At 38.2% G+C, this 22,205-nt stretch overlaps 1 protein-coding gene across 9 annotated transcripts in view; it reads right to left on the minus strand.

Moving 5' to 3' along the window:
* The window catches only part of LOC131691934 (high mobility group protein DSP1), a 74,143-nt gene that overhangs the window by 35,722 nt on the left and 16,216 nt on the right, over positions 1-22,205 (minus strand). For all 9 annotated transcript variants that reach the window (XM_058978708.1, XM_058978756.1, XM_058978699.1 and 6 more), the window contains exon 3: positions 674-880. In XM_058978708.1, the coding sequence (XP_058834691.1) occupies positions 674-880 (207 nt within the window). The remainder of the gene's footprint in view (positions 1-673; positions 881-22,205) is intronic.

Here is a 22,205-nt window from a genome sequence, read left to right on the forward strand (position 1 = left end):
ACAGAGAAAGAATGACCGGAACGGTGAGAATGAAGAAACGGTGAAAATTCACCATTTTATTGGAAACACTGAAAAAAGATATGTCCTCAAGCAGGAATCGAATATGCGATCTCCCAGTCTCAAGCTGGGTGCGTTAACCACTCCGCCATCGAGGAACTGTGATGATGCCATCACATATTCCCAACTATATCGTGATCACCGCCGCAGCCTCCAATACCTCCTAATTGACCCATCGACCCCCAATGTCTCCTAGAAGCAGATCGTCACCTCTCCCTCTCATGGGAGATCGCAGGTTCGATTCCTGCTTGAGGACATATCTTTTCTCGGTGTTTCCAATAAAGGTGAATTTTAACCGTTTATTCTCTTCTTTCCAGTGGACACGTTCAAGTATCGTCTTTTCAAATAAATATTACGAAAATAGAAACTTGTGCAAATCAGAAAAAATCTTCTAAAAACGACAAAATGGTATCAGTTCAAAGAAAAATCGCTTAAGCCGGGACGAATTATAAAAATTACACAGTAATCCAATCATCACGTCAAAACTTCCCAAGGTCATCAAACGTTCTCAAGATTTGTGTTTGCTTCGTTCTTATTATTAAGACTGTTCTTTGGTTTTTTTTGTGAATATAAATTCAGATAAAACGCGACCAAACCGAATCGGTAGCGAACTTACCTTCCACCGTTCTGCGCACTTCCGCGAGAATTCGGCGAATATGACTTGCTCCTCCGGGTGCTTTTTCTTGTGCTCTTCGCGGCAGGTTTGTACGAAAAAGGCATACGCTGTCATGCGCCCCCTTGGTTTATTGTCCTTGACCGGCCGATTGCCGCCGATTTTGCTCTGAATCGTATTGTTCTGCGTCTGCTGCACGTGTGTTTGATTCTGTGTTGTTAAGTGGTGAAAAGAGAAAGAGAGAAGAAAATTAGTTACTTGTTAATATATATCATTTGAATTTCGTTAACACTGAAATTGAAACAAGGCTGCCAAAAAGAATCTTGAAACGAGTTCGAGTATTACAAGATTCGTAACCAATTGAATATTGTTTGTTATCCGGAAAATACCTTAAACTTTTTTTATCGCTTATCCCCAAATTACACGCATCTAAGCATCATGCTTCTCATTCGGCTACCGAGCGACGAATGAAGCACAACAATGCATGCGGGCCTTTTATAAAATCCTAATATTCGATTAGGCCTCTTAGGTACTTCATATTGACGGCTCTTTCTGACTGTGAACTGGAAAAAATTGGGTTTTCCGAAAGATTTTCTGAAAATCGATTTTTCCCTTGTTCACCAATTTTGAAATTTATTACAAAATTGGTGAACAGTTTTACAAATGATTTGTGCGATCACGTTCAGTACAATGAAAATTACTAGCGTTCAAAATCTGGACATTTCATTCATAAAACATTTTCTATTTCGATTAAGCAATATTTCTAATTCCGACGCTTCAAAAATAAATCCAATCGTGGCATAAATTAATAAAAATACCTATCACCCCACGTCAATTATATTCCACTTCTAAGGTTCTAGAGCTGCTCGCCTCCTTTTCCACGTCCAATCTCGTCATCAAAGCTGATCCAATTAGTGCAAAAACACAAAATTCGACAACAACAACATGCCATATCTCTGCTGAAAGAAAGGAAAGCTCTTCCGCGGCCCAACTAAAAAGACGAAGGAACAGAAGAACAAGCAACTCTCAAAAGCTTGTTTAGCACTAATCTAAACAAGGAGAGGCACGAAAAAAACAACAAACCGGTCTCGTATACATTCCACCCGAGTTTCTTACATCCCGTCGATACTCCTCCATCACCACCACCCATCGGCCCTCTTCCGCTGTAATCTGCCGTGACTTTTTTTTTATTTCTTTTTAATCGCTTTCAAACGACTGCCCGGGGGCATTCACATTTCTTTATACCATCGTCGTCGTCGTTCGGTCCCGGCTCCATCAACAATTCACAACCCATGCGCGGACGACGACGACGACGGACGAGGGTAGTTGAGAAGTAAACTCTCCTTCCTAGGGGTAATGAATGCCAAAAAAAAACTCAATAATGCGGACCAGTTCAGGTACTAAGAGACGCCCTCTGCTCAACAAATACCGCGAAATTTTGTGAATGAATCTCTTATCAACAAAAAAAAAATCCCCCGTCTTTGCATCCAAACCATGATAGATCGACGACGACGGGGCTGGTCTTGAATGGATTATTTCTGCTGATTTGTTTGAAGGCGTCAGGTGCGCTGGTCAGTGACAACGAATTTGCTTATGTTTGACGCTTTTCGGTATCATCGAAAGTCCTCTATTTTATGCCAACTTTGCAAATGTAAAAAAAAATTGGCAGAAACATAAACTACAACATCAAAAAAAAATTGTCTAAAATTTGTGCCGTAATTATCGAAAATGTCAGAGGGGGTCCTAATTACGCATAGGACCTTTTAAATAGGTGCGCTAGAATTCTCAAAAGTGCATTTTCTATGGAAAAATGATTGCTAGGCTCGTGCACTTGTTTACTACGCCTATCCTATTAAAACTGTTGTCCACAAATGTATTTTTATTCGTGAATGCTTCATTTTTTTCATACTAAAAAAATTCCTTCTTTGCAGCATGAGGCGACACACTTGGAATTTTTTCCGTAGAATTGAGTCTCCCGAACTTGTTATTTGAGACTAATATCGACTTTGTTTGCATTTAATCGTACACGATGTTCAGTATTATGAACAACACAACTTCATTTGCATATTGACGTCTTTTTAGCCCTACGGCAGTGGCGTCAATTCCTGCCTGTTCGCCTGAAGCTCTAACACGATTGTACCTTAATTTTATTCAGCTTTGTGAATTCAGTGCACCACACGCGAATTGCAAAGGTTTAAGAGTTCACAGGTTTTATTTTATGTCGCTTCAAATTACAACTTAATAAAGTGTAAAATTAAATGGAAAGAGATAAACCCTGAGGAGTTCTTCTCGAAACGTCGGTTCATGTAAGTGTTCATACAAAACGTGCGACTATTTGGATATAGCTACTCGTTCAGAATGCAACACATACAAAATTATAACAAGTAACAAAGCGAGATATAGTTTTAAAATCTTTTTCTTATGAGCCAAGCTTCTGAACGGGTAACGTCCACGACGGTCTGTTATGAACGACTAAAGCAGGATTTGGAAGAGGGTTATAACAAAAATTAAGCGAGTTTTTTTTATTAGAAAGTATCAGTTTACAGCGCCTCATAAAACATTTAGTGGTTCTGGAAAGACCATTCTTATGTCACTGATGCATTTAGAATTTGGCCGAAAAAATCGGTCATATCTTTAATATTTGTCATGTTTTTTGCCGTCATCTCTTGCATAGAAGCACTTTCAACCTGATCGGTTATCTTTTCTCTATAACTGTAAATCAAAATAAGAGTTGTGCCAAGTTTCTTCACTCTTCAAAATCTGAACAAATTGATGCATTAATAAATTTAAAAATGTTTAAGAATTAGTCGTAGTCTAGCCACTGCCATAGGTGGTCAGTGTTTAACCCCTCTTGGGCGTAGTAGAGAGTTACCCGTCTTGGGTGACTGAAATGGCAGCCGATTAAGGTAAGCCAGAACTCCACGGGAACCTCCATGTGATTGAATGAATCCAAAAATTTGGCTCTAGAAGCACTGCTCTTTCAAAAGTTGTGCATTCATAGTCACTCCGGTGATGAAAATGCTAGTGTTTCTTCCATAACTGCAGTTGTCTTGCCAAATCATCAAGTTATGAGGAGCTGTTTCTGCATCGTTTAGGGAAGTAAAAAGTTTCGCCGCGGACCTTTCATATATTTACAATATTTAAAAATTAAATAGGACAGATCACGTACGCGCAACTTAATATTGCGTGTGCAGACCTTCTCTCGTCTCGGAGAAACATATGTATCCTTATCTACTGTATCTTGGGTATCTTTTCATTGTCGTCATAGTCAGTGCTGGCATGACGTTCGTGATCAGATATTCTTCCTTGCTTCAGCTTACGAGTCATAAATGGAAAACCCGCAGGCTTTGTTATTAGTTTCTTCACAAATGATGCTGGCTGTAGATTTGGAGGTACAGGGTGCAACTTTTGCCGTTGTCATTATTGTCTGAAGCGCAGCCCCAAAGTTGTGAACTGTTTACGGTCCAGATGATGGTTTTACTAACTGCATGATTTACCCCGCAATTTTTATAGTTGTTTTTTTACATTTTAACGACATTCAATTAGCTAAAAGTTACTGTGTGGGGAAAGTTGTGAAAATTAGAGCAATAGTACTCAAATGAGAGCAAGGATGTGAAGTATACAGATCGGAAAATTAGAAGTGGCTAGGTCATTAGAACAGGTTTTATATCTTACGGGCTTAACTTTTGTCTTCTGCTGATGAGGGTCGAGCTTAGGCAGCATAACTAAGAATCACTCGAGTGCTGGTGTCCCTTGGTATAGACAGACCTGTCCATCTTTACCGTGGGAACCGACAAAAGAAAAGCCACGCAAGATCACCACTGAAAACCTGTCGACGATTAGCATCAATCAATGGTGATTGCTGCTGTTCATCTCTGTTTGCCTTTCGGGGACATGCTGGTGAACTCGAGTGATTCGTAGTTATGCTGCCTAAGCTCGACCCTCATCAGCAGAAGACAAAAGTTAAGCCCGTAAGATATTAAACCTGTTCTAATGACCCTGCCACTTCTAGTTTTCCGATCTGTATACTTCACATCCTTGCTCTCATTTGAGTACTATGGCTCTCATTGTTGTAACTTTCGCTACCCAGTAATCTATAACTAATTGAATGTCGTTAAAATGTAAAAAACAAAATGTGGCTAACATAGTCAAAATAAAAAAAGAAAAAATAGAGTTGTTCTGTTGGAACTGTAGAGCTGGATTCTCGGCAGGACTCCCTGTCAGAATCACTCACTACAACCGCAGACGAGACGGGAAATATCACCCACTGTTCGTCCCTGAGTCCGCGTTGATCAAATTATAAGTGCTAAATCATCAATCAAATTCAAATCTTGCGTATAGATGGACGTGGATGATGGCGATTGCATGTTCGTCTTTCAGTATTATCGCGACGGGCTTGAGCGTTTGTATGTTAACGTGTTCGATTTGTCGCCTGTTCTAGCGTATATGTAGCGTCGATTTTATTCGCACATTCGCGTGTGCTCTGGAATGATCGCGCGGACGGTGAATCTAATACCTAATTTTCAGTAGTGTAGTGAGGAAGTGAGTTCCCGCGTATAGCAAGAGTTTCCGGCCATGTCATGTTTTGTGGATATTAGTGTCATTTTTTGTATTGGTTCAACTGAAAGTACGGACCTAGTAGGCTAGGACCGAGGGTAGAAACTTCCGAACGTGATCGATTCATGATCGCGCGATCACGTACGTTTCTATGATCGCACGGCCAAGATTCAAGTATACAATATTTTATTTATATTTTTTGTGTGGTGCAAATGAAGGTATGTACGAAGGTTAAGTAGCGTTTTTATGCTGACAACATCGTGGGATGTACACACCTGGGCGCACCTATAAGAATGGTCATTCTGAATTTTCTAAATGGACTCACCACAAAAGCTAGAGCATAGCGGGTCCACAAGCGAAACCCGAGCTCAATCGGACACGATCAAGCAAAGCGATCGAAGAAGAAAATGCTCACCCTCGAGAAATTACTACTACCACGCAAATGGACCAAAAATTCATTAAACGTCGAAACAACTAGCACCTCCAGAACACAGGAAATCTCCGACGAAAGTTTGAAAATACGGTCTTCAACCGTTCCCCGATATTACAACTGCCGAAATTGTGCAAACCTGCCGAGGTGGAAAGATTCAAACCTTCCAACTCAAGTCCCAAAAAAAGAATATCCCCTTCAGGAATGATCTCCGACGCCAATACCCAACGCACACTAAAGACGTCCGGCTTAAAAAAATACGAAGTTTAATCCGAAACCCCAAACGATTCTTACACGCAAGAAAATGTTTCAGATTTCACCATAAAGCCTTCAAACTCAACGAAATTGTTTAACATCTTCAGTACAGAATGTCGTACATGGTGGAACTGTGTAAAGGTGACTTTCCGAAGTTTATGCTCCATTTTAATTTTTAATGAATTCCAAAGAGGTGCTGACATCAACTATTTAGTAGATGGAAGAGAACACAAAGTAAGTCACAGGTTAGAAAATTCTGAATAATATCTTGAAGATCAGTTGGTGTCCTGAAAATGACTTCCGATTAATTTTGATTGTGCTGAGTAACCGAAGAATAATCACATTGAAATGGATGTGTGTGTGTCATGCACCGTATTTTTCCACGCGACATTCATCATTATTTATCGTAGAATATCGAAAATAATTTCTTTTCATCTGAGCTAACAATACCAAATATGAGAGGTTATTAATTCTTAGATCACGCCATGTACTTATCAGGGCCAGATCTCAACGTGCCAGGTCTGTAATCTACGAAAAACGCAACACTTCCGCCACCAAGAAAAACCAATCCACTTCAATCAAATCTGACATACAATTTTCAACATTACGGAATTCTCCGGTTGTTTCCAGATTTTAAATAAAAAACTGGTGTTACAGACGAGCACCAATTCAATAAAACAAATTTGATTTTTTAATGTAAAATCACGTCTTCTCAAAACAACTGTCCACTCTTATCGAAGCAAATTCAGACCCGTCAAAAGAACCGGCTATTGTTACCTGGATAGCGAACAGATACAACATTGACCTAGACAATAATTAACGAATACGATCTTCGAATTTCCGAAAGTCAACCATACCATCTTCGTCCATTTTAGGCCTGCCCTGCGTGCGTGTTCGACTACCCCGTCCCCAATGTATGTCCGTTTTAAATTATTAATAAATCTTGCGCCCGACTGTCATACGGGTTGCGCGAGATATTAATAGATATTTTCAATTAGTTTAGTTTCGTGTAGCGTTCTTTTTTGTTTTCTTGGGACCGACCCAAAGGGACCAGAACGGAATGTCTACTTTGCGCTGATGATGTCGGTTTCGTTTGCGCTTTTCGGACCGGGCGCGCGGGAGCTAGCTCGTATAGTGTGCGGTCGATTTCTAGAACGGCAAGTCTGAAATCTGCGCGAAATTTTGTATAAATTCTTGAGCACTACCCAAGCCAAACACAAGCAGTAAAATAGCATATTATTTGCATTTCAAATGCTTCTTGCAGTTTAATATCCAAAAAACTAGTTAAAAACTTGTCATTAAGCAGGAGAGTCAACAGTTTTCTGGGTAGTTTGTAACAGCAACAAAAAGACTATTGTAGAATTGTGGAACAAAAATCGGATCAAAATTTCAACATCGAAAAAATTTCTTGTTTGGCAAGCAATTTGCAGTTGCGTTCTGAAATGAAAAAAAACCGTCAAACCTGGACCAAAAAACTTGTTTGTAATTCAAACACTAGAAACAAAAGTCATAATTTCATTAAAATTAATCGTAGCAAAAATTTAACCAACGCTGTAGTACCATCTCGCGATGATTGTCGCCGTCTCACCGTAGACAAGTCTAGAAAAGTTCGAAAATGGCTACATTTTGCCCATTTTGTCCGAGAAACAACGATGCGACATCAGTTGATGGTTGTTCTTGCCTCGTTTGCAGGGTTAGCCCACCTGTTTTTTCGCAAAATCCCATTTTTCTCGCGCCATTTTAAATGTCAACAAATTTATTCGGCGCTGTCTGGCGGAGCTAGGAGAGTAACCGCATTTTGATAGATTCTGTCTAGATAAATTCGATTCCACCTTTTTAATCCTTATACAGGAAGATTGATGCATCATTGAAAATCACGTTTCTGGCAATGAAGTGCGCAAAAGTTTGCATGGAGCAAAAAATATTGAAGACTCGAATTTTCAGTTTGAAGGAGGTTTCGATTTTACAAAATATGTGGGTACTTTCCGGTGTGCTTCTAACAGTTACTGTGCCCTGAACGGAATTCGACACGAAATTTTCCTTCCACTTCGGAAAGTGGTTCCGGCTAAAAAAATAAGCGAATCACCCCCTAACGAGAACCTCCAACTCCGCCAACGAAAGCAACAAGTGTCACACCTTCGTTTATGATGATAGCAAAAAATAAATAAAAAGTTCTGAACTTGGTTGGTTTGGCCAACTTTGTGTGTCTCCTCTGCTGACTTACATGCTTTCGCATACCCCTCGACTGACGACCAACCAACCAACCAACTTCGCTTCTTCCGTCAAACGAAAAGAAAAACGCAAGCAAACAACACATTTGTTTTTTCCGTCCGTATAACGATGCGGCGAAGCGGTGTTTTATTGTTATCGATGATGACGATGCTCATTGGGAAGAACGTCCTTCTTCGTCGGGTGTGTGTGTGTGCGCTTGTGCTTGCGCTTGTAGGGAAAGGAGTAGTTGTGTGTACTGCCGGTTGCGACGCGACGTATGCTGATATGACAGTAGTAGGCGGCGCCGCACGCCACCGACCTAACAAGACGACAACGGGTGGGGAGGGTGAACGAACCTGATGGTCATGCTTGTCGACGATTGCTGCGATGCCGAAAGGGAGATGATGCTTTGGCAGCTTTGTCTGATACCACCCCCCTACTGAGGAAGAAGCGCCGAGGATCGATGATGATGCGTCTCTGTTTGCCGGTCGGTCGGTCGGTGCATAACAAGACTGACTGACTACTGGTAAGGTGTTCTCAGTGCTCTCTGCTTGTTGTTGCCCCCTTTTTGGTTTCGAATGTGCGATTGCTGCGTGTGGTATCATCGCCGTTATTGCTTGCTGGGTGAAGGCAGGGCGCGCAGGGGTTTAGTGTTTTCCCCGGACATAAATGTACGAGTATATGTACATTGGGAAGAGAGATCAAAAGGGACTCTAAGCCGGCGGAATTGCCCCAGCGAAAGTGTGAAGCGCAGTCGACCTTGAACTTGGCGAACACGGTTAAGGTTGTGAAAGCGTTAGTTGATTGTGATGGGGGATGTAAATGGATATTCGAATCGTTCGAAACAGCTGCTTGTTTGTATCATTTCACAATATTGAAAATTGAAGTTTTCTGAGATTCTGATTAAAAATTGAATTGCAAAAAAATTATATCAATTGAAAACTTTTTTATCAATAATGTTTATGAATAATATTCGAACTGATAACTGTTCAAAAATAGCATTTCCATTTGTTTTACTAGTTTCTTTTTGAACATTGAGATTTTCAACTCCCTCGTTCGTCACATTTGACCATATCACACCTTACACTCACAAAACACAGGTCGCTTAAGACGATCAGATTACAACGTGCCAAAACTGAATACAACGACGCGGATTTGAGCAAATCCAGCCGAACCTTATCAAAAATTGATTCGTAATTCCTAGCTCTAAAATTCCCAACGGAAAAAACCGTTCTTAAAGTCATGAACAAAAAATCACGATTTCGTAAACTGAACGATTTACGAAAATTGTGACCAATTTCCTGAAATCATGACTCTGAAACTTCGAATTAGTGAAATCAATTTGTGTTTTCACAAAACTAGTTCACACCAAAAAATACCTGGCGTTACTCTCGTATGTTTGGTTTGAATCCTGAATGCTTATATTGCATTATTCAGAAAAAAAAAAGCGAGTTCATGATTTTATAAGAAAAAAAAAACCGCGTTACATTCAATGCAAAAGACTTGGAAGATTTTCGGAAAAGGGGTGATTTCGGAGTTTTATCAAAAAAAAAAATGTCGTTTTGAAGAACGATTTTTGAACAAGTTTTTTTTTTGTGCGGATTTTGCAAGTAGCACGTTTTCTGCATTTATTCTAATTCCTTAGAAGAGTTTTGAAAAAGTCGGATCTTGAGAATTTCTTTTCGACTGCATTTCAACAATATGGTTGTTTTCGGAACAGTATTAACAAGTAGACGCCAAATTTGGATGTCTGAGACCATTTTAAAAATCAAGATGGCGACCTTCGGCTTCGCGCAATTCTCTAAAACCTAATCAATATGGGTGTTTTTGGAACGGGCTGGATGAGTAGATGCCAGATATCGATGCTTGAGGCCATTTTGAGAACCAAGATGGAGTGGAATTCTCTAAAACCCATTGCTATAAACATTTTTGCAATGGGCTTAATGAGTAGACGCCAAATATAGATATCTGAGGCCAATTTTGAATACCAAGATGGCGACTTCCAGTCTAACGGAATTTACTATAACCCAACCAGTATGCATATGTTCATAGTGGGCCCAATGAGCGCATGATAGAGATCAATATCTGAGGTCATTTTCGAATACAAAATGGCAACTATAGGCTTGGCGATACTCTGAGTTACACTCAGACAACGTGGAGCGTTTCGGAACTTGATTGATAAATACACTGAAGTCTTTTTTTAACTAGCTGGCCGGAAATGTAAATCGAACAAATCAGTAGGGTTGCTTGTCACAAGCACTCACTCCATATTGCAGACGAGACGGGAAATATCACCCACTGAAACACTGCTTAAGGCCAATTGCAGGGGGCCGTGATTTCGATTGTGATATTGAGTATGTGGTTCACATGTGGGAACGTGTAGATTTCATGATCGCGAAGAAACGAGTTCGAACGAACGATTTTCAACGTTCACTTAATCGCCGAGACGTCTAATTGATTGAGAAACCATGGCCGTAAGTATGCGCGAATGGCCGCGTTTACGACCGGATTTGTATTATCGTGAAAGCCATGAGCGTTTTTGTATATTATTGCGTACGTTTCTTTTATTTATGGCGTATGTAATTTCGCGTGTTCTAATCCATTTCTACAATAGTGTGGTCTCGAAAGATAGCGACTGTTGGAATTGTTGCTGGTTGTTTGTTCGTGGCGCTTGATTGCGACATTTGCACAACTAAAGTAGCATGGTTCCATGCCGATCTTCTCATGCTTCTCAGATACTCGTAAGCTCTTTACCTCCCTCCTCAGATGAAAAACAGTACGAGTTTCTAATGAGTGAATGGTAATCGGAATTTCAAAATGATACCAAACATAAAATCCCGTTCTTTACTAACTTACCTCTACCAAATGCACCCAATTTCGTACAGAATTCAAATATTGGATTTCGAAATGGCGTCAATCATCAATTTTCGTTATCTGCTGACCACCTCCTTGAAAAATGACACCCATACTGATTATGGTTTTAAGTGTTTTGTGATAACAAGATTCCGCCATCTTTTTCTTTTGTTGGAGATGAACCACTGCGACCAGTATTTAGATCTATTGTGATAAAATGTCGCCATCTTGGATTTCAAAATCACATTAAACATCAATTCCCTAAAAGCCGCACTTTTCAACCTTCCCTTCCCACCAGATAAGATTTCGTAAGATTCAAAACACGTTGCCTAACAAGGGACGATCCATAAATGACGTAGCATTTTTTGAGTGATTTTTAACACCCCCCTCCCCCATCGTAGCATTTCGTCGCAAACCTCTAAATACCCCTGGTAATTACGTAGCTTAGCGGAAATTCTCCCCCCCCCCTTGTCCCCGCAAATTATAAAAAAAATAAAAACGATGTTAGTTATTCCCCTTTAAAAAAGCTACGTAGTAGGCCATGACCCCCTACCCCATATAATGCTACGTCATTTATGGATGATCCCCAACCGAAGAGTATCAACCCTTCACAACATACAAGGCGTTTTGTGACTCCCTGAACGAAACAGGGTAGATAAGATTTTGTAAGATATTTTGAAACTCCCCCTTTCCTCATGTTTCCTTATGTAATGTGACTATTTTTGAGGCAACAATAATCGAAAATTTAGTGCTGCTTTGGAAGCAATAGTCTACAAGTTAATCATTTTCTATGTCCGCAGTTTATCTAACGTAGTTAAAAAAGTAGTGGCTGCTGATTTGAGAAAATCCGCTCACAGCTATTTTGTAATCGCTTTCGCCATTTTGAAATACATGTTTTTGAGAAAGTGGCATCCAACATTTGCGGTCAAGAAAAGAGAAATTTACTGAAGTGAGATATTAATCAGATTTTTAAAATATTCTAAAAAATATCCCCCATGGATTAAAACAATACAAACGAAGCCATTTTTTGATACCCTTAAACCGATGCCAAAAGTATACACTACACACATTTTAAAGAAGGTAAAATCTACCACATTTTTTAATTTTTTTAGTGTTCGATAAAATTGTGCTGAATGATCTCTTAGTCCGACTTCAATGCTTGAAGTTTGTATCCGACTTTTACATGCTAATATAATTCTAACGGGTTTGATGAAGCATTTTCTGTCCTTCCGGTCCGGTTGCTCAATTTATATCAATAATGTTATAAAATGCAGAAGAGAATGCATCATCAGACTTCTATTGAACATGGACAAGTTTGTACCTGTGTACAATATTTCGTGCACGCGGTCAACCTCAAACATGCTTCGTCTCGAACGACGAACCCAAACGAACGATGTTCAAACTCTAGTTCAAACATCCGTGTGCGTACACGAGAACGATTCACACAAGGCAAAAAGAGTCAACGCTAGTGATGATGGAAGTGAGAAGGAGAAAACTGATGCCACGAACATTTGTGTACGAGAGGTGTACCGCACATCGTGTACGTACATGGTGCTCGGTTGTGCAGGCGAACATGTGCGCGTGTTTTGGTAGGAAATAGCGTGTTCGAGTTCGTACACAAAATGTGGGTTAAATATGAGCACAGAACAAGAGCGAACATTGTCTACGATGCTCATTTGGGAAGACTGGTTCAAGACAATACACTTCGAACGATGTTTCTTTAGGAATAACATGCAGATTAAAAAATCCTGGACGGAACGTTTAAAATGTTACGTATATTTTTCAACGCAGCCGACACAGCTATTTTAGCGGTTGTCAATTAATTCGATACCCATTTTAAAAACATGTCGTCAAAAAACCCTCTAAAACACGCATCTTTCCGACCGTGGCTTCGTTATTTGATCAAAGATGCATGCTTATCAGCAAGCCATACATTCAAAGACTAGATTCAAAGCTTTTAATAACGCTCTGAGAAGCAGCTAAAAAACGAACCGCTAGACTACCCGTGACAAAGCAAGGAAATTTACCTACTACTCGATTACTAACTTATAGTACAAACAGTACAGAGCGTCCTTTGCCTCCGGTTGTATAGTGCAAATGAGTGTACCACAGAAGAAAACCTTGCGGGAGAAGACGATTGTGCTCGATTTTAAACTGGTGAGAGACCTACGATTGGTGAGGTGGAACTCATGGCGCTTAAAATACAAGTAGTCTCCCAAATACAATTCCATCACGTGCGCAATACCGTTCTGAAAAAGTTCAATAGAATCAAGATCCTCGTCCAAACGGATAATGACTTAGTCGAAGTCCGACTGCAAGACCTGGTATTGCATACCACCGAACATGTCATTAGATGCAACATGTCCGTTTTTTTCATAAAAGCTTGTTTCTCTGCAAATCTTCACAAACATGCTGCTAGTGAAAACGGTTGGAAAAATTTCAAAAATTAATTTTGAGAATGTTGAAGAAGAAATTTTATAGAAGACTAACAGATACAAAAAATTAGCACTTTCTCGCTAACAATTGAGCGACTGAAAATAAAAGTCGCAAGGATAGAACATGCTTCGCAAAACCCGTTTCTAACACATTACAATATAAAAATCGGAAATAAACTTCAAGCATAAAAATCGGACAAAAATCCTTCAGTATAAGAATCGCTTAAAAAGTTCTCACCCGTAAAACTCGGCAAGGATGAATCTCCAGTATTAAAATCGGTTAAAAATAAAAAAAAATTGTTCGTAGTAGCATCCGTATACCTTGATGTTCAAGATTAAAAGTCGGCTAACAAAAACTACTTCATAAGAATCGGATATATTTTTTCCGGTTTTTTTTACTGAAGGTTTATTTATCCGACTCTTACAAAGAAAAGTCCCACTCCGATTTTTACGCTTGAAGTTTATATCCGGTCCTTATATTCAAATATATTTGAAACAGGTTTTACGAAGCATGTTGTGTTCTTGTGACTTTCGGTCGCTCAATTGTCACAGGGGCAAAAACTGATGAAAATCAGCTTTGCTAGGATTGGTTATTGCACCAGTCTTTTGATGCGGGTTTTAAGGCGAATTTCGTCTGTCAAGCAAAGTTATTTCACGCAAATTTGTCAAGTAATGCAGTTTTTTATGCGGATTTTCATAGCTACGAATAAAGAAACCAGTGTACTTTGTTGCTAGACAGTAACGTTCATGTTACCAACAAAACCAACTGCAGTGATTTGGTCGTTTCTTTCAATCGGAGGCCGATCACTTATTGGTCATCCATCGCTCAAGTGTCTATCGACTTTTACTCTAATCATATGTACGCAAAAGCGCGGAACTGTTGCAACGATAAGCAGCGTTGATTGATTTGTTTTTATCATCGTGAGATTAAAAAAATATTTTTCGTTCGTCACGCTTTCAGCAGCGTGTTAGTCACTCTCCATGGTTGCCAATTGATGTCCATGCGACAAAGCAGCAGAGAAACACATCAATAGACAATTCCGGAAAGCGACTAAAATGTTGCGACTGATTGCTTCTTTAAGTTAGTGTGTGGAAGCCGCTTGTCCACACACACTTTTAAATTACTCGCAGGAACGTAATCTTAGAAAGCAACGTGGCGTTGTCTCTCATTATTTTTTTTTTGATGTTCGTTATGGAACAAGACGATCAAAAATTAGGAAGAAAAAAGGGATTAAACGAATCAATCAATGGAAATGGCCTAAACTGCACCTCTTCCACTTTACTGATTATCTCATTCCGACTCAAATGAAACGAAGTGAGTAGTTGAAAGTGCCTTTAGCTTTTTTTTTCTATTCCACAGCTACAAATCCCCTGCTGGACTAGAAATTTCTGACCAAGTTTTGCCTTCAAAGACAGGGTTTTCAATGACACTTTTTTCTACTCATTCCAATTTGGTGTCTTCTACAGCTTGTAAACATGCAGTCCAGATCCACTTATATTTTCTAGCGGCATCAGGAATTGTCGTGGTAGTTTGATCTTTGAGTTCCATTATTCTGGAATTGTTTCGCTAGTAAGATTTCTAAATCTCGTTCAATTTTCAGTGACTGTCTGGAGCTATCATGATTATTGATGAATAAAATTTTAAAACCCCTCACGAAGCAAAATCCTACGGGCTACGGGTCTGATACTGGTATAAATTTCTTACCGGGGTTCATGGCAGAATCAGACCGCCAAAAACCAACAGATGACGAAGCAGATGCTGCCTCGCACCGCACAAGGATCGTCACGCGCAACAGTAAGTAGCGTGCGCAAGATTTGGACAGACAAAAATAATACCCACAGCCCAGTAAAACTAACGCGTTGAGTCGAGTAAAATAAAATCTTAACTAATGTGTCTTGCGGCCCAAGAAACCGTTAAGCACCACAACTTAGCCTTATATCTGCTTTGGATCTGAATGTAGGGCAGTTTTACTAATATATTAAGCCCTACATCCTGCTTTAATGCTGATATAGGGCCAGAAAAGACAAAGTGTGGTGCTACTATGTTGTAAGGATGACAACCCATTTTCTGCGTTACCCACGCTATTGTGAAGCAATACTGTCAGTATCGAAAGCTTGTTATTGGCACTACTCGTGCTATTAGACAGCTTCAATGGGCTGTTATTTTATACAACCACTTTGCAACGCTTTCTTAGGTTTCTTTTTTAGTGTGACGAACAAGAAAGAATGGGGAAAAAATACATTTGGAACTGAAATATTCGGAGATAGTGTGCAAAGTGATTTTGTAGCCTAATTCGGTCGGAGCATGAAGCTTACTTTTGAACACCGATCAACAACACATGCAACACCCAAAGGAGCGAAAATCGCATTAAAAGCCTATTTTGCAGTGATCTTGTTGCTAGCTTGGTGAGAAGCTTTAATTTGCGGTAAATAACGGATTTTGTTGAAGGAAGAGTTTGAATATAACGTTAAACTGGCAGCACGTTGGTGTCACTTACTGACGAGTGGATCCAATTTCTCTATGCCAGATTGTTGAAAAAATCAATCGACCTGATTTTTTTGGAAATATACAACGATCTCAAATCTACGAAATCAATCTCATTCAGATTTTACCTCATTAGTTCACCCAGCGAAGGTGATCACAGTCATGGCTATGTGCTCAACGTTAAATAGTCGAAATCATATAACAAAACATCGATTCGTTCGTTTGAAATCGTAAACAGCAGCCATTCAGGGTCATTCACAGTTCTCTCTTATATCACAGCGCTGGTAGAAACAATGACCGGCTTGCTGCGCCCTCCGCCAGCGAAAAATAATGAAACAAAGCAAGCCGTTGCTTGCCGTGCCGTGGCATTCGCTTTGTTTGTCCGTTTTTTTAGTTAATGATGGCCGTTCCATTGATGTACCGTGTAAATGAGCTCTCGTTATCGATATAATTATTTAATGAACTGACGATTACAACACCAGTGAACCTCTACTAGACAACATGGCAATTTGTCAAAAACAAACTATTTTTCTTCGTAATCAGAAAGAGGAAAAATCCCGCGCCAAATTCTTAGAAAACAGTCGCTCAGTGACAAGGCTATTTTTGGTAACACTCTCTGTTCAAATATTTACCCGAGAAAAACAAGTGAACCCTCTGCAGTCAATAACAAAGAGCGACATATGCTCCCTCAATAATGATCAGCTGTTTGTTTACGCATCATCATCGTCAAGGCACACACGCGATCGATTGCCGGTGTACTGGTAAACAAAGGTAGGCTATGACTGTGCTACGCGCAGCGTGTCCAAACCAAAATGACGGCCGACGTGTTTGCTGCAATTCATTTGCGTGCGTATCAATCAGTCTGATTATCGTTGTCTCCCTTGTGCTAAACAAAATAACATAGTTACCACAACGACGTTCTGTCGACGTGGGAATGAACTGTGTGTGCTGTTTGTTTGTTTGCCCGATTTCAAATTGACCAGGTGGTGGGCATGGCGACCGACCACCATGCCAACCATGTCGTCGTGTTACAGTTGGCCGGCATTTTTGAATTATAAATAACCTCGTGGTGATCATCATCATCAGACATCTTCTGTCTGTTCTAGTAGCGCCTCAGTGACAGCTAGGTACTCGGCGGTTTGTGTTTTTGTAGTTAATAATGAGAGTGATGATGGAATGCGCGACCATCGGCTGAAATTGACGCACTTTACTATTCATTAGTGACGGGTGTGTGTTGTTGTTTTTTTGACAGAAACTGGAGTTATTTGTTGACCAAGCTGATGACCTGTCTAATTAGCGTGTGATAATCAGTTGACCAAATTCGTTGGATGAATTACTGAATAAATTTTCAAGAAAACAATTGATAAAAAAAATGCTTCCCGAAGTGAAAACTTTCACCGCTCACAAAGAGTTTCCATTACCTCACAAGACGTACGCAACCGGCGCCAGATGACGGCTCGGTACCCCTTCCCAACTACAATTGAGCAGTTTCCAAATCGCAACTAAAAAGAAGGGTTTGTAGCAAAAAGAAGGTCAAAAAGTTACGCCTGTGTCGAACATTCCTTCGCTTCTTTTCCCAACCCCAATCTAATCTAGTAATCCTCGTTCCGTTTTTTTTCTTCCAAGTTTTGCTTTGGCAAGAATAAGACGAATAAATAGTCCTGGAAAATTCCCAGAACAGTGACTGTTAAAATATTCAGCAAAAGTTACCCTGGCACAAACACTCACACACTGGACATGGTTATATATTAGAATAACGCACTTACACCAGGATGGAGCCAACTTCAGCGGAAATCAGCCCTAAAAAAAGGGAACGATACGAAGAGAAACTCGCCCTCCCGGCGGTAGGGAAACTACTTTCGTTCACACACATTTATCAGCTTGCCGGTCCTGGCGTCCCGTTTTGCGCACCGCACCGCCATGGGAAAACCGTAGCAAACCAAGAAGGCAATATATCATCCGAAAGGATCCATTTATAATGTAAATTATAATTTACGACGCTGCCGGTACTGACTGGGCAGAACGGGAACGGTCGACAGGAAAAAGAGAGAGGCAAAGGGGTGGTGCTAATAAATTAAATTTTCAGAACCTGGTTAGCCTCGGATCGAATCGGAAACTTTTCCGTAAACTACAACAATTCAATCAACGAGAGGGACCGTGCACTCCTAATTTGACAGCAACCTACCAGCGCGCATACTGAACGCAGCAGGCGTCACTCCGCTCTGATGATGACGATGGTTGTTGCATGGTTACAAAACAAAGCATATGATTCGAATCGATCATAGTTGACGCGCGGTGCAAGGAACCAGACTCCAAGTACCCAACACTTCACGTGCGCGGCTCACAGTGAGACCACAGTGGTGGTTTAACCTAAATTCCTTAAACCGGGTTCGTTCGGTTTGCTCGTTACGGCGGGCCAATCACTAAGTGGCATACATTCACGCACATTTTGGCTAGAGAGAGAGAGAAACGTGCGCGCATTTTTTCCCTTTACAACACAAATGCCCACCATAAAACTTTAACCAAGCGCGGCATCGTCTAGGAGAATGGCGGGAGGTCAAAACAGGCGCTTTGTCCAATTCCAATCGAGAGGGGTAATGGGGGGATACTTGCTGTAAAAGCAGTTCAGTAAAACACGTTTTTCCGTTACCAGTCCCACACATACACAAACCCGGGGACCGGTGGGACTGGAGCAGCCGCGTTACCTGGCAGGCAGCGAGAGCGTGGCGGAGGAAATTTAAAAGTACAAAATTGAAAGGTAGATACCGGCACGAGAAACAGAAAAAAGATAAATGCTGGAGATACGAAGAACTACCATTAAAAATTGCACGCTGCGGCATCGTGGTTTATGGGCCCCGTGGCCGGGGGTACGATCGACTCACTGTTTAGAGCCGACTTTGGGTGGAAGAATTATGCGGTTTGAGATGGGGTCGGGACGGAGGGTGCGGTGGTTTACCAGCTGATTAGTCATTGCCTGTGATAATGCGGATTGTTTTTTGTTGTTTCGGCTGACTGATTTGGTTTGTTTTTGTGGCCTAAATCTGACTGTTCTGGAAGATTGTGATTTGTTTATTCGTGGTGGTTTGCAACGTGCTCATCACAGCATGCTGTGCGTTTGACTGTCATCTTTCGTTTTTTCGCTGTGTTGTATGGTTTAAATTCTTCGTTTCAGAATGTCGCGCATTGAAAATGAAGTGAAAATTGAGGTTTTAAACACGTGGGTATGCGAAAATTGATGAAACGCTTTAGAGTACATCAGACGAGTGTTAAATTCATCATAATCAAATTTGGCAAGCATTATTCTTTGGATAAACTGCCAGGAAGAAACCGGATTTTTCAACCCAAAATTGAAAGTAGTATCTCTAATTAGAAATAATTCAAAATCGATACGAGGCACGGCCAATACAGCGGGAACAAGCGTTAGAATCATTCTAACAGCAGCAGAAAATTGTACAACAAACTGCCTAACAAAAGTAGCGTGTTGCAACAAGGGTCCGGAAAAATGCATTCGCGAATTTTGCAGCGACCGGATGCATGCATTTTGATGGTCGATAAGACAAAACCTGTTTGAAAGAGAACTCAAAAACTCTTCTAGATTCACCGTCGTGCGTTAGGCTTCGAGCTGAGAAATTCGATCCGAAAAGTGCAGATATGGCAAGCAATATGTAGCTACGGTTTCAAGTCTATCATTTGACCGGATTACCGTCGGTTCACTTCGCCAAAGCTATTCTCAATTGCTTCATGGAAAACAGTACAGGTTCCGGTTGAGAAAGCCATCGGACAGCGATTATGAATAGGGTCTAAAGGTATCATTTTCACGGAATAGATTCGAAGATTTTAGTCGAATTTTTGGATTCAAAAAGAAGTAGAGTTCCACGCAAGACAAACTCGAACCGGAGACTACACCGACGATCTCTACTTTGTATGCGGGTATATAGATGCGCTAGTCATACATAAAAAGGCTTGTGGCTAGGAACGTCTTTTGCTTGCTGTTGACAGAATACTGTTCTGAGCTGGTGGCATACTTTTATTACTTTTATTTTTTTCCTTCACTTTTTATTTTTATTTCCTTAATTTTTATTTTTCTTCTTTTTTTTTTTTGTTTTTCTCTTCTATTTTTTATTTTCTTCTTTTTTATTTTTTTTGCTTTTTATTTTTTAATCTCTTTATTTTTTTCTTTTTCCTTTATTTTTAGTTTTCTCTTATTTTTTAATCGCTTTATTCGTAATTTTTCATCCCTTTATTTTTTTATCCTTTTAAAAATTTTCATCATTTTATAATGCTTTTTAGTTTTTCATCCCTTATTTTTTCGTTGTTTTTTTCTTTATTTTTTTCCTTTTTTCCCTTAAATTTTCATTTTTTTTTACAATTTATTTTTGATTCATTTTTATTTTTTATTTATACTTTTCCTTTACTTTTTTTCTTTATTGCATTTTCCTTTGTTTTTTATTTTTTCCTTTATTTTTTATTTTTTCCTTTATTTTTTTCCTTCATTTTTTATTTTTACTTTCTGCCCTCATTTTTTGTATTTTCTTTAATTTTTTTCTTTATTTTCTAGTTTTTTTATTTCTTTTTGATTGTTTACTTTCATTTTTTATATTTTTTCTTCATTTTTCATTTACTATTTTCATTAGTTATTTTTTCTTTCATTTCTTATTATTTTCTTTTATTTATTTTTTTCATTTTTATTTATTTCTATATTTTTTGTTCTCTTGCTTTACATGTATTTTAAAATTTTTATGTTTTTGTTTATTTTTCTTTTTTTGTTTTCTCATTTTTTAATTTTTTTCATTATTTCTTCACCTCTTTCCTGTATTTTTTTATTTTCTTGCCTTCATTTTTTATTTTTTTGTCTTCATTTTTTTTCCACTGTCTGCAGATTGAAGTCAAGGTTGTAGTTATCTGATGCTAGGTGAAGTGCGCTGTACTTGCTGTCACCAGCATAAACTGCTTGATATACTCCATGACGGACGGTACATACTTTTTATCTCTTATCTTTTTGTTTAATTTCTTCAAGTTTCTATTTGTTTACTTATTTCATTTCTTTTATTATTCCTTTATTTTCCTTATTTTTATTTTCCTTATTTTAAATTTTTTTCCCTTTATTTTCTTATTTTTTGCCCTTTTTCCTTCATTGTTTTGTTTTTTCTTTAATTTCTAGTTTTTTCTTTCATTTTAATTGTTTTCCTTCATTTTTTATATTTTTTCTTCATTTTTCATATTTTTTTCGGTTGTTATTTTTTCTTTCATTTATTTTTTTTGTTATATTTTTATTTATTTCTATATTTTTTTGTTTTTTTTTTCTATATAGATTTTTTCTTTTATTTTTCTGTCTCCGATTATTTTTCCTTTTTGCATCTTTTTCCTTCATTTTTATTTTTTCGCCTTCATCTTTTATTTTCATTCCTTTATTTTCATTTTTTCCTTCATTTTTTATTTTTATTTCTTTAATTTTTATTTTTCTTCTATTTATTATTCTCTTCTTTTTTATTTTTTCTTCTTCCTTTATTTTTAATTTTTTTTTTCTATTTTTTTAATCGCTTTATTTGTAATTTTTCATCCCTTTATTTGTTATCCTTTTATAATTTTTTTCGTCCCTTTATTTTTTTATAATTCGTTTTATTTTTTTCATCCGTTATTTTTTCTACTGTTTTTTTCTTTATTTATTTTTTTTCCTTTTTTCCCTTAATTTTTTATTTCTTTATTTTTTTACAATTTATTTTTTATTCATTTATATTTTATTTTTAATCGCCTTATGTTTTATTGTTTCATCCTTTTTCATTTTTTATTTACTTTTTTCCTTTATTGCATTTCCCTTCGTTTTTTATTTTTTCCTTTATTTGTTTCCTTCATTTTTTATTTTTACTTTCTTCCCTAATTTTTTTGTTTTTTCTTAAATTTTTTCCTTATTTTCTAATTTTTTCTTTCTTTTTTATTTTTTATTTATTTCTATATTTTTTGTTTTCTTCCTTCATATTTTTTAATTTTTCTGTTTTTGTTTATTTTTTATTTGTTCTTTAATTTTTTTTTCATTTTTTTATTTTTTTTATTATTTTTTTACCTTTTTCGTTTATTTTTAATTTTTTTGCCTTCATTTTTCATTTTCTTGCCTTCATTATTTATTTTTTGCCTCCAATTTTTCCTTTATTTTTAATTTTTTCATTTATTTTTCTTTCATTTTTAATTTTTTGTCCCTTCATTTTTTTCTTTTTCCTTCACTTTTAATTTTTTCTTTTATTTTATTTTTTCATCCATAAATTTTTGAATCCTTTTATAATTTTTTTCATCTTTCATTTTTTTTCTCTATTG

Source organism: Topomyia yanbarensis, chromosome 1, assembly GCF_030247195.1.
Source record: "Topomyia yanbarensis strain Yona2022 chromosome 1, ASM3024719v1, whole genome shotgun sequence".
Classification (NCBI taxonomy): domain Eukaryota; kingdom Metazoa; phylum Arthropoda; class Insecta; order Diptera; family Culicidae; genus Topomyia; species Topomyia yanbarensis.